Source organism: Microtus ochrogaster, chromosome 7, assembly GCF_000317375.1.
Source record: "Microtus ochrogaster isolate Prairie Vole_2 chromosome 7, MicOch1.0, whole genome shotgun sequence".
NCBI lineage: Eukaryota > Metazoa > Chordata > Mammalia > Rodentia > Cricetidae > Microtus > Microtus ochrogaster.
Window position 1 is genome coordinate 81,100,163 of NC_022014.1, and position 13,238 is coordinate 81,113,400.

At 52.8% G+C, this 13,238-nt stretch overlaps 1 protein-coding gene across 1 annotated transcript in view; it reads left to right on the forward strand.

The window, feature by feature from the left end:
• The window catches only part of Pgs1 (phosphatidylglycerophosphate synthase 1), a 37,212-nt gene that overhangs the window by 21,321 nt on the left and 2,653 nt on the right, over positions 1-13,238 (forward strand). Inside the window, exons 8-9 of the mRNA XM_005350809.2 lie at positions 8,871-9,019; positions 12,882-13,007. Coding sequence (XP_005350866.1) covers positions 8,871-9,019; positions 12,882-13,001 — 269 coding nt within the window. The 3' untranslated portion in view covers positions 13,002-13,007. The remainder of the gene's footprint in view (positions 1-8,870; positions 9,020-12,881; positions 13,008-13,238) is intronic.

Here is a 13,238-nt window from a genome sequence, read left to right on the forward strand (position 1 = left end):
GAGCCACCACTGCCCCGCTGAATATAGCATTTTCAGTGGGGATACTTTTTTGTTTTTGTTGTTATTTGAGATAGGGTCACTATGTAGCTGTCTGGTCTGCAGCTCTCTATGTAGAGTAGACCAGGAGATACTGGAAATCAGATCCATCTGCCTCTGTCTCCTGAGCACTGGAATTAAAGACATGCACTACCATTCCTGGCTAGTGGGGATATATTTTAAAAAATACTGTTCAGCTGAATCCAATTATCTGTATTGTTATTTTAGTTATTTTTAAAAAAAATATTTATTTGAGCCTTGTATTGGTTGCATACACCTTTAATCCCAGTATTTGGGATGCAGAGGCAGGTGGATCTCTGAGTTCGAGACCAGTCTGGTCTGCAGTGAGTTCCAGACATCCAGGGCTATAGAGAGAAACCCTGTGTAGAAAAACAAAAAACCAAAAAAGAAACGACAAAAAAAATTCACAATTGTGTGAGTGTGTGTGCGTGAATGTGTCTCTGTGTGTGTGGCCTGCTTATAAAGGTTAGGAGACAGCTGTGGGAATGAGGTCTCTTCTACCAAGTGAATTGCTTCCATCAAATTTAGGTCTCAGACTTGGTGGCAAACGCCTTTACCCCCCGACCCATCTCACCATCCTTTGTTTCCTTCCATTTGTGGTTCGTGGTCCTGGGATGAGTTCTGTGCCTTGCGCATGCATCACATACTCCTCCCAAACAGGACGTTCTGCCCCGGAGACTGGCTTCTCACCATAGGAACACTGCAGCTGGGAATGGCCAAGTTGGCCTGCCTGTCCAGCTAGTCCTGCCTGTGCACGGAAGCCTGCATTCCTGCCCAGGCAGGCAGCCTTGTTTGTGTGGGAAGTGACTGCCCCATTGTGGGCTAAGTGAAGCTTGAGGTCAGGTGTCTCTGGGCAGGTAGAGCTGGCCAGAGGGTGTGTATGGAAAGTCTTCAGGTTGGCCCAGTTCCTTCTGGGAATGACAGTAGAGCCCAAGGGTGGGACACAGGGAAGAGCTGAGCATCTGGGTAATTCACTGGTCCCCGCACAGCCAGAGGCAGGCCAGACAGCATGCTCCTCCAAGTACACTGCGACCACCCTAGGCCAGCCTTGCAGCCGCAGAGACTGTAGTCTGAGTCCTGCTTTACTGCCATGTTCCCCTGAAGAAGCCTCCCCAGTTACACCCAACTGGCTTTTCCTGTGTGTCTCTCCTCGCCTTTTCTCGAACTGTGTGCTCTTGCCCCCTGCTCCCTCTCTCCCTCCCTCCTTCCCTCCCTCCCTCTTGCTTGCCCTGATGTGGGTGGGGCCCTGCTATCTCTGAGTGCTGGATCAGTGGGGGAACAGGGAGAGCCTCATATCTGGATCCTAGAATTGTGTGTGTCTGTGTGTGTGTCTCTGTGTGTAACAGGAAGGAGGACAAGAAGGTGGAGCTAAGTGGGGGTAGATGGTACTTGGAAGTTTGGTTCTGAGTGGGGTCTCACGTAGCCTGAGCTGCTTGCTGTGTCACTGAGGATGACCTTGAATTTTAGACCTCCTGAGTTTTGGGATCACAACCAGCTTCAAGCAGTTTCTTCTGAGTAGGGTCCTGGCCAGGAACTAGAGGTCAGAGGTTACTCTGCCAAGGTGAAAGGGCAGCACCCTTTCCTGCTTAGTGGCTGCTGTCTAAGGTGGGTCAGAGCTCTTTTCTGGCACACCTGCGGACAGGTGACCTGTATCAGTATGGGGTGATTGGGCAGGTGGTCCACGGGGTGCTTGTGGGTTTTGCTGGTTGGCGCAGTGGACTCTTTCTAGCAGGGCCTGTGCTGTGTACTGGATGTGGACCTGCTTGTTTGTGTCTGCTGTGGGCCCCTGGAAAACTGCTGGTTACCATGTAGTTGCTTCTCTTGTTCTCTTGCCCAAGCTCCTACAAGACAGGCTTGGCCTGGTCTCAACTGTTTCTGCTCCGAAAAGCCTCAGAGGAGAGACAGCCTGAGAATCCAGGACACTGCGTGCGTCCTAAATCCGTATGGATCCATGTACCTCAGGAGGTATCACTTTGCAGCATAGCTTTTCCCAGGGACAGGCACAGGATGCTAGGAGGACCCTGTTGAGCTTGCTGGTGACCCTGTGAGGTGGCTTAGTGAAGAAGATGGTTTAGTCCCTTTCCTTGGTAAATGCTCATAGCAGTCGCACTGTGGGTCTTCTTGCAGCAATTCAGAAGACTAGGGTTGCTCTGTAGTGTTTGCTGGGGAGCTGAGTGCAGCTTTGTGGCCCTAGCATTGGGGGCAAAGGGTAGGGATCGAGACCAGCCTGGTGTGGACAGAACCACAGGACTGGATTACTCACTGCTGCTCAGATGCCTGCTGGGAAGTCATGGCAGTTGACTCTAGAGCACCAGATGGAACTCACGTCCCTCCCAGGCTTTGCTGATGTCTTAACGCCATTTCAAAGACCCACAGAGGCACTCAGTGCGTAGTTTTCTTAGTGGGAATTTTTGGAAGTGTTTCCTGGGAGCTCAGTTGACTTGGGCAGGAGCAGGCGTCGTCTGGAGACAGCAGAGTAGTTTACCAGCAAGAGTGTGTAAGTGAGCAGCAGTGCACAGCCAGTGAGGGCTTCCTGGGAGGAGGCTCTGCTCGCAGAGTGGATGACAGGTGCAGTGTGAGTAGAGGGACACCTGGGATCCCCTGATGTGTAAAGTCTCTGCCTTGTCACCTGCACATGAGCATCCCAGCTCACAGTGGCCCTGGCTTAGCAGCAGACTGCTGTGGCTTATTGAGGGCTCCTCATACCTCTAAGCCCTTGTAAAAGTGCTGTGACTTGCTGCTGCCACCAGGAGTGGGGTGTCACGTTCACAAGTGTACAGGTGAGAGGCTTGGGGTAGAGCTCAGTACTGGAGCAGCTGCCTGCGTTCAGATACACAGTGCTGTCCTCGGCATTGCAGCGCCTCCCACCTCAGCTGGAGTGTGGTTTCTGCTCTGTATCTTGCTTTTCGGTTGTCAGGAAGCTAAACACTTGTAAACTCCTAGGTGGGCTGTCCTAAGTTGTCTGTGTGCAGGTTTGTTACTGTACATCTGTCCTTGACTGGAGAGAGTCCTGGGGAGAAGGCAGCGGGGCACAGCTAAGCCACTGACTGTGCCTCTGGTGGTCTCTGTGGCTTGGCCTGTAGGTGTAGTGGGAAGGATTCTAGGGGATGGGGTAGAGTTTCACTGCATCTCAGAGGCTCAACAGATTTGACCGAGCAGGTGCTATGGGTCTCACCTGGTCCTGGTAGAGTGTGGGGAGTGGGAGGCCCAGGTGTTAGTTAGGTGAAGTCTGGGGTGAGCTCGAGCATGCTTACCCTGGCTGCCTAGGGGCAGCGTTAGCAGCACGGGTGTGGGGAGCCCGATGTGATGATCCGTGTTTCAGCTCTGCCTCACGGTGAAGCCTGCTGTTGTTCAGGCCATCATTTTGACATCTTGCCCTGAGCAAGACACGTGTCAGCCTTGTCCCTGCTCTGTCCTGAGAGCTGAGCTCTGTTAGTCAGGGACCACACCCTTGTTCACTGCGCACCAAGCTCCTCTTGCCCATCTGTTTGCCAGGGCCATAGGCTCAGCGGGGCACATCTGTGGGGATCAGAAAGGACTGAGCATACTAACTGCTTTTGGATGAAGTGTTCTAGATTAACAAAACCCTTTGTGTGGTCAGGGATTTTAGGATTAAGAGACTTTTGGCTGCACAGATGGAATCTGTTAATGACTGACTGGACGCCATTATCTTTATTGTCTTCCCGACAGGCTGGATGGCACCTTGCCCGAAGGTGAGCTGATGAGGCAGCTTGGCAGCCTCACCCAGTTCACCTGAGCTCCATGTGGTATGGCTGCCACCTAGAATCAGCAGATAAACTTCAGGGTGGTGGGGGCTGTGTGATGCACATGGCCATCACAGGCAATAGACTCCAGCCCTGAGGCCTCAGGAGTTTCTCAATCCCTCTGACACCAGAATTGAGTGGTGCTCCCCTGTGAAAGAGCCGGGCTGTGATGCCTTCTGTCTCCTGGTTTCTACAGGGGTCTGAGACTCTGAAGCACTGAAGGGTTGGGGTGGGAGGAAGTTCATCTTTATGGAGAAGTTCTCAGAGAAGACTCAGGCCTCCATGTGCAGAGCTCCTGAGTTTCTTTAGGTTTTTTTGTTTATTTGCCTGAATGTATGTGTGTGCCCTGTGCCCCCAGAGCTCGGAAGAGTGCGTTGTATCCCCCATTTGTGAGCCAATATGTAGGTACTGTGATCCAAACCCAGGTCCTCTGAAAGAACAGTCAGTGCTCTTAACTGCTGAGCCATCTCTTCAGACCAAACTCCTGCCATTTTAAATTTTTTTGAACATTTACTACTTAGCTGGGAGGCTGTCACACTTTGATACTAATCTGGCGTCCCTGTTGTCTGTGCACATGTGCATGCTCATTGGGTTGGGGTTCCTGCTCTCCCAGGGATTCTCTATTACAGGAAGCACGCAACTGACAGGGGGACCCTTGCAGACTAGGGCAGGCAAAAGCTCTAAGCAGAGGAGAGGGGATCCAGGTGGTAGGGTCTCGGTCAGGGAGGCTCTCCGTGCAGAGGCCTGAGTGTAGAGCACATCATGCCTGTCCACGGCAGGCGGGACAGTGAAGTCGCCAGGCCCCCGCTTGCATGGCTGAATGCAGTAGGTGTGCAGTCTGCAGGGTAGAGGGTAGCCAGGACTGTTTGACAGTGCTGTACAGCCTTCGCTGTGTAATGGCAGATATGTGGCCTCATCGTGTTGTTTTTGACACTGAGTCTCATTGTGTATTCCAGACCAGCCTTGAATTCATAAGAACCCTTCCCTAGCCTCTCATACTAGGATTGCAGGTGTGAGCCACCACTCCCAGGAAGAGAACAGAGGTAGCAGGGGTACTAGGTCTCTGAGTTCAGGCCACCCTCTAGTGTTCCAGCTCTGACAGTGACTGCAGTGGTCTGGTCCCTGCTCTTTTTTTTTTTTTTTTGAGACAGGGTTTCTGTAGCTTTGGAGCCTGTCCTATAACTAGCTCTTGTAGACCAGGCTGGTCTCAAACTCAGAGATCCGCCCCTGCCTCTGCCCCCCGAGTGCTGGATTTAAAGGTGTTGCCACCACCGCCCAGCTTCCCTGCTCTTGCTGGTATTCAGAGCTACTGTGTTTCCCTTGGCTGCAAACCACTCCATCCCCAGTCCACTCCCCAGAGCATTTCTTCCTTCTCCAAGCTGCTGGTTCCTGGAATTGTGAAGATGTTGGGCACAAAGGTCAGGGTCTGAGGTGAAGAATTGGGGTTTGATGACCATTTTAAAGCCCTGTGCTGGAAATGTGCTTCCTCCTCCTGCCCACAGAGCCTCCCCTCCACTCGTGATGGAGGCGCATCTGGAGAGATCTGGTAGACACAGCTGGGGTCCAAGCAAGGGAGGGAGACGAGTCTCCAGTGCACCAGCCAATGATTAAAGCTCTTGACTTGGAGTCCAGAGGGGAGACGCCTAGCGTGTATGACGTACACCTCACAGGCCTCTGTTGTCACAGTTTTCCTGTGGGCTGCCAGCTCACAGATCATGACATGGACACTTGTAGCGGTTGTGGAAGCTTGGCCTTAACTCAGGCTTTTTCTCCAACCAGCTCTTACAATTTAATTAACGTCTTTCTCTGTTAATCTGTGTCCTATCACATGGCTTGGTTACCTTTCCTTTGTCCCTTATGTCTGATTTGTTCCATTGGTGTCTCCTGTGCATCTTTTTTTTTTTTTTTTTTTAAGTTTCTCCTGTGCATCTTGATTTATCTCCTCTTCCTCTCATCTGGAAATCCCACCTCTCTCTCCTGCCTAGCTATTTTATTGCACTAGTCACAGCAGTACATCCCCACGTAATGTACAGATGTTCTGCCACAGGTTTCCCTGGGACTCATCACCAGTGACTGCTGCTCACCCATAACATGGGCAGCATCTCTCAGCAGTGCTCCATGTCTCTCTTGAGCTAAACAGAGGGAACTGGGAGGGAGGGATAGGAGAGAGGTGGGGGAAAGAGGGGGAGGAAGGGAAGGAGGGAGGGAGAGAGGAAGGGAGGGAGGGAGGAAGAGGGAGAGAGAGAAGACTTGTCACGTGCAGCCCAGGCTGGCCTTGAACTCTCCATGTAGCAGAGGGGATGTAGCCTCAAACATCTTTTCCTATTGTCCCCATTTTCCAAGTACTGGGATTATTATAGGTCTAGCCCCAGCTAGTCTGGAATTTGAATCTGCTCAAAATGGTCTCAGACATGAAAACATCTTCCTGAGTGCTGGGATTCCAGGTATGTGCCACCATGCCCTTTGCTTATCAACTTGTGTTTGAGACAGAGTCTTTGTATCTCAGGCTAGCCCTAAACTTGATCTGTAGGCTCTGACGAAGTGACTCAGAAGGCAGAGGTGCTTGCTATGCAAGCTTGGTGACTTGAGTTCCTATTTTTCGTTCCCAAGACAGGACAGGGTTCCTCTGTAACTTTGGAGCCTCTCCTAGAACTTGCTCTGTAGACTAGACGGGCCTTGAACTCACTGAGATCCTCCTGCCTCTGCCTTCTGTGTGCTGGGACTAAAGGCCTGTGCCACTACTGGCTGTTGATAACTTGAGTTCTATCCCCAGAACCACATAAAGGTGAAAAGAGAGAACAAACTCCATGAAGTTGTTAGACCTCCATGCGTGGGCTCCGGCATGTGCAGCACTCCTCGCCGCCAGATTGTATCTCTCAGACATATACAATAATAATTTAAAATAATCCTACCCCCCAAAAATGATCTTATAGCCAGGTTGACCGATGCTGGGCTCCACTGTGTGCTGAGATCAAGCCCAGGACTCCTGCACGCTAGGCCAGTGCACCCCACCCCCCACTTCAGTTTCATTCTGATAAGGAACAAGACTGTAGGGTTCTAGGTAGGGCATTCTCATCCACAAGTCACAAGGGTCTCTGGGCTCTGAGTCCAGGTCACTGTATTTATGCTAGTTACATGTTTTGTGACAAGTGCCAAGCCTTATAGTGACGTCTCCTGTCCCTAGCTGTCCTTGGTGCCACATATGTCTCTTGTCTAGGAATAGCCCTGCCCTAGTCCACGCCCCAAACATCTTTTCCTTCCCAGACTATAGTCTTTCTTGCTGGTTCCTGGAATGGTGGAGACATTAGGGCCAAAGGTCAGGCTCTGGGGTAAGGAGCTGGGGCCTGGCATCCAGTTAAGGTAGGGCTAGGAACTGGAGCTTGGGGACAATAGGCCCTGAGGTTCAGCCTAGGAGCTGGGGTGTGGGGACAGTAAACCCTGAGGGTCAGCCTAGCAGCTAGGGCTTGGGGACAGTAAACCCTGAGGGTCAGCCTAGCAGCTAGGGCTTGGGGACAGTAAACCCTGAGGGTCAGCCTAGGTTTTTGAGGAGGCAGTGGAGGGAGCAGAAGTTACACTTCCCCACAAAGTCATAGTACTTTGGTACTTCTTATATATGGGAACCAGCCTGGCCCCTGAGGCAGGTGACCCCTCTCTCTGAGCAAGATCAGGAGGGTGGTTGGCAGGTTGTCCCAAGCAGACCCAGGTGGGAGTAGTGGCGATGGCCCCACAGCAGCCAGTGGGAAGGATGCTCAGTCTTCTGAGACTGCTGGGGTTCCTGTCCCGAGGCTTCTCTTCTCCATGTTCTGGGGAAGCTCAGGTGGGGACAGGGCGGCTTAAGTACATGGACACCAGAGGTGTGGAAGAGCAGGCGTGGCCTGGATCCCTGGGAAGGGTGAGCCATCTGCAGCGGAGCTGCCAGTGTGGAGGTGGGGAGGGACATCTGCCTCCCCGGCTTCTGATTTCCTGCATAAGTAGAGGCTCCTGCTAGAGTGGGCAGGAGACTTGGATGTGGCCTTCTAGGACAGGGCACCAGTCACAGGAGTAAGCAGCAGCCTTTGTCCCGCTTGCTCAAGGTGTTCTTGGAAATGGTTCTGCGTGGACATTAGGAAGCCGTCTTTTGGTATAGTCATATATGTGTTCCATGCAGGCCAGGTGTCCGTGATATTTGTGCGTGTCTGTGGGCCTCTGTGAGGGTCCTGTTGATGGGGGGCTGTGGTAGGAGCCCGTGAGTGCTTGGTCTTCCTGGAGCTGACAGGGTTTTCCAAGATGGGCTTTCCTGGGCTAGTAAGGGGAAGGGTAGAGGCTAGGCTAGCCCTTGGGGGAGGACTCAGGACTAGTTCTGCAGCTGGGCTTTGAAGCCTTGGATTTTGAGAGCATAGAAAAGGATGCAGAATGGGACCCGCCATGGGCATACCTAGTGGTGCTTAAGATTCTTCTAGAACCCATGATCTTCATTTTAGACATGTCCCCACTTGTAGTGTGACATGGCAGTCTTTGTGGCACAGTGCCCTGGTGTCCTCTTACAGCAGTGCTTCTCTGTGTGGGCAAACTCGGGGTGTCCTGAGGTAGAAAGGTGGACAGCTTGTGTACAGGCAGACCTGGTCCTACACCCGTGTGACTGCCACCTCTGCCCATCTGCCTGTTAGTTCAGGGCTCCCAGGAGGGCTGGCAGGCTCTGGCCCGCAGGGACCTTGAGCTGCACTTGACCAGCAGTAGACAATCAAAAGAGCTAGGGCTAGAGGCCTCTCTGGTAAAAGGCCCAGGGAGCAGTTAGGGACAGGGATGTCAGAGAAGACCCAAAGTTCCCTCAAAGGAGCCAGCTCCCTGCTCGGGACTTGAGCCGCAGCAGCTGTGGCAGAGAGCAGAGTGGCCTTGCACGCAGCAGTCTGGAGCACCTTAATGGTCGTAGGCAGGAGTGTGAGCCTGGTTCAGCCAGCTCCCTGATGCTCGCCCCTGTTGGCCACTTTCCTCCTAGGTTGAGACAGTGCGTGGCGAAGACTTGGCAGATGCTGAGCTCACTTCCTGTCTGCACATTTCCTTTTCCCGCAGGCCTCTGGCTGTACCTGGCAGGGAGCAGCCTGCCCTGCCTCACGTTGATTGGCTCTCCTAATTTTGGGTACAGGTCAGTTCACCGGGACCTAGAAGCCCAGATTGCCATCGTGACGGAGAGCCGAGCCCTGCAGCAGCAGCTCCATCAGGTTTGTTGGAGTGGTGGGGTTCTTGGGCACGTGGGGTGCAGCCATGTCATTGGTGTTCTCATGGGCTGCTTTTGCTGTAGTCATTTCAGAAAGGGAGCGAGATTCAGCAGACAGAGTGTGTGTATGTGTGGGGAGAAGCTGGGTCCCTCAAGTCTAAGAGGAACCTTGGAAAGCCAGGCAGGCCCTGACCTGTGGCACTGTCAGGATAGGCTTGTACCCCACTCCTGGGCCTTCCCCTCTCTCCATGCTAGAATAGGCCACCATTTCCTCACTGGGACATGGGTATTGCAGAATGGGGTCTAGTCTTTTCTAAAAGCGAGGGTGAATCTCAGGATTGACCTTGTCCCCCACCCCCTATAGAGCGAACAACAGAAAGCTGAGAATTCATGCATGCTCTCCCTGTGAGTTCTCCTGCACCAGGCTCTGCCTTCAGAGCCCTGGACTGTGGTCTTGGAAGCAGGAGCCCCTGTGTGGGTTGGACAAGATTTCCACTGGGGTCTTGGAATGCAGGACCCTTGCTCCCAGCCAGACCTCAGGAACACCACCCATTGGCTTTTATTTTGATTATTTTTTAGCTGTGTGTGTTATGTGTGTATGAGATGTGAGTGAGATGTGCATTTGCCATGACACCTGTGTGAGGGTTAGAGGTCAGCTCATTGTGAATTTTCTCACTGTGGGTTTCAAGACCGAACAGTTTTATGTCTGAGCCCTTCGACTCCAGTGTTCAGGAGTCACGGCTACAGCATGCTCAGAGCCCTTGCCTGATGGGTGAGGAAGTAGAATTGCTTTGTTCTTTGGACTTGCTACTGTGTCTGGGAATTGTCACTGAGGGCCAGGTGCCCGTAAGGGCTTTGTGACTGGGCAAGAGGAAGTGACAACAGCCATGCCCTGTGTTCAGTTGGGTGACTGGGTGTGCTAGCAGATTTCCTTCTGAAGAAAGGCATATATGATTGAGGACACTCTGAGGCCAAGGGCTTCCCATAACAGCAACTGCCAGCTTGGGAGCCGTGCTGTGGAGGAAAGGAGCCTGTGGCTCTGGGCTGCAGGGTCTCCTGGCCTGTTGTCCCTGCTGCAGAGAGCTGTGTGCGCAGACGCCTCCATGGAGAGAGCTGTGTATGGTTCTGGCCCAGGCAAGGACGAGTTATGGGTGATTTCAGCAGGCAAGTGCCTAGGCCTGTGCCCTGGATCCTAGTGCTGACAAGACCCCACTTCCTGAGATGGGAGCTAAACCCACATCCTGGATCTTGAGAAAGGCCTGGCTGGTTGTGGTCTGAGCTGACTTCTCAAATGACATACTTGGGATATTTTCTTCCCAAACCTATCTCCCAGGGGCTTTTGATGGTGGGAAGGTGGCTGCCCATGCGCATTGATTCAGGGTCTGTGAAGTGCAGAAATGTGTTTCTAGATGGGTCCATTTGCTTCAGTATACTTTAAGGCCTGCAGCTGGCCTCTTGACCCTTCAGTGTCTGATTGCGCCGTGTGCTAGAAGCTGCACATGCCCAGCCTCCAGCCTGTAGCGCTACAGTCTGCGGTCCCTGCACTCAGAAGGCCTGCTGCAGTTCTCCTGGGACCCAGGGAAGGGCCCTGTCTGGGTATTGAGTCTTGAAAATGGAAGATATTTTTATCAGAGCCTGAGTCCCTCCCTGGTAGAGTAAACAATAAAAACCGAAAGCTTCCTGGTTGTGTTCAGAGAACACAGCTTTTCTCTGTGACCTAAGAGGCTCCTTGCACAGAGCTGTGACCTCTACCAGCTGACTTCCTTCTCTGTCCCTGCTGTGGCGTCTGTGAGGACACCGAAGCACTTCTGGTAATTTAATTGAGATCTTGGCTGGGTGTTTACTGAAGAGCTGAACTGGAGCTGGGTCTGTGGAGACTTTGCCCCTCCCCCAGAGGCCAGTGTTCTTGACTTGGGGACTATCGTGATGGGAAAGACAGCTGTGTGGACACAGTGTGGTGTGGACAATGGCCTCAGGATGCTGCCATCGTGATGAAGGTCACAGCTGTGGAAGGTTCAGGAGAGGTGATGGCAGGCACTGGGTCCCCACCTCTGTGGGCAAAGCCTTTCTGCAGGGGCTTGGGTGAGGCACCTTCTCCTTGTTGGCTGGCTGGAGGAACTGCTGAGGAGTCTGTTCTTCCTGTGGGTGCTGCTGCCCTGTGAGGCTCTGTCAGGCTCCTGTGCTGATGGTTACCATGCTGTGACCTTAAGTGTGGGTGTAGATGTGGACATGCGTGTGGAAGAGGACCGTGTGGTGGGACACCCACAGCCTAATAGCATTGAAGGCAAGCCTGTCTGTCTTAGTCTTCATTAACACCCTCCCTGTGTGTGTGTGCACGCGTGTACATGCTACATGAACTTGGATGTCAGGACAGCGCGAAGGAGCCCGTTCTCGCCTACTCTGCAGGCTGTCAGGCTTGGTGGCAGTGCCTTCGCCAGCAGCCGTCACCCGCCCACACGTGGGTTTAGAACTCGGCTTTAAAGTGAAAGTTTAAACATGGTTTGCAGCAGAAGAAACTGTCTCTGTCGGACTCATTGGATCATTCTTTGTTCTGGGAGCCTATGGGGAGGCCTGACTCTTGGCCTTCCAAGTCCAAGGAGCCAACCACTGTGGGTGGGAAATGCTTAAGGAGAATTGCTCTCCTGCCTGGACATGCGCAGGCTTTGTCTTGTAGCCCCCGAAGAATGAAGTGTAACATCATACATGGCGTCGATATATTAGATATTTACAACTGCATTAGGGGAGGAACCCTGAGCTGAAAAGTCTGTGAGACAGGCCTGGAGAGCAGGGTGTGTATTGCTCTTGTAGAGGACCCAACTTTGGGTCCCAGCATCCGCATCAGGAGGCTCACAATGGCCTGTGACTTCAGCTCTGGGGGATCAGATGCCCTCTCCAGCATCTGTGGGCACCGCATGCATGCACTCATCTATGTGCAGACACACATCAAAGTTCATGTGAGAGGCAGGCCAGGCGGCTTATGCCTGTCATCCCAGCATCTCTGAAGCTGACCCAGGACTGCAAATTCAAGGTCAGCTCAGGTAACTTAGTGAGATCCTGTCTTAGAGTTTTAAAAACAAGTGGGGCTGACTGGGGGCTGCAGCTCAGCGGCAGAGCGCTCGCTCACTTAGTAGGCACTAGACTCTAGGCCCAGTTGCCAGCACTGTTTTAAAAAAAAAAAATAAAAGTAAAAGTAGATCTCCCTGAAGATCTCCATGCCACCATTTGATGGGGGGATTTGAGCATCTGCAGGTTCTGGTGTCTGTAGTGGTTGGTCATGGATTCCAAGGGACCAGATATACATATATGTCTGTCTCATGTCTGGCTTCTGTCACTTTGCTCTGTGACGTCAGTCTGACATCGCTTTGTCATCTGGGTTAATTCATAAGTGAGTGTTGGATGTTTAGGTGGTTTCCAGCCTTTCCCCACTGTGACTACGGCCACCGCAGATGTCTGTAGCTCTCTGAGTGTGGTTAAGGGCAGAGGTGCTTTCTTGGTGAGCGTCACTTTCCACCAGCAGCGTTGGCTGGCGGCACAGGGTAACTGCTGTGTGGTGGAAGGGAAGCTGTGCTTTCCTGTGCTGGGGGTAGGGCTCGGGGTCCGTGCACAGGCTGGGCTAATCCTGCCCTAACTGGAACCCTCCTCAGAACCCTGTGTATTACTATACCTCACACTGATCCTTTTTGTGAGGGGTGAGCAGCTAAAGTGGTTTCCCACCGCTGTAACTTCGGCCAATTCACAGCATTGAGAGAGGGAGCCAAAGTCCTCAGGAAGACGTGTGGGTGGCATTGCTGTTATGCCAGGTGGTGCTCGAGCATCACAGGCTGACCCATACACACCTGGTGCTGACTGTCCTCTCTCTTCCTCAGGAGCAGGAGCAGCTCTACTTGAGATCAGGTGTGGTGTCGTCTGCGACCTTTGAGCAGCCAGGTCGGCAGGTGAAGCTGTGGGTGAAGATGGTGACCCCACTGATCAAGAACTTCTTCTGACAACAGGCAGGTGCTGGGAACTCAGAGGAGGCCAGTTGTTCCTCAAGGCTGGACCTTGAGGGGACCCTGTGGCCTTGTTCCTTCCTTTGCCACAGAACAGTGTTTGTGGTCGTGGACAGTCTTAAAGCAGGTGCTGAACTTTGTTCTTCCTCTCTCCCCTCAGTGCTGCTGCTGCCCAGGGCTAGAGCCAGCAACCTCTGCTTTCTGCTGTTCCTGCCCAGGGGTCCAGAGGGCAGT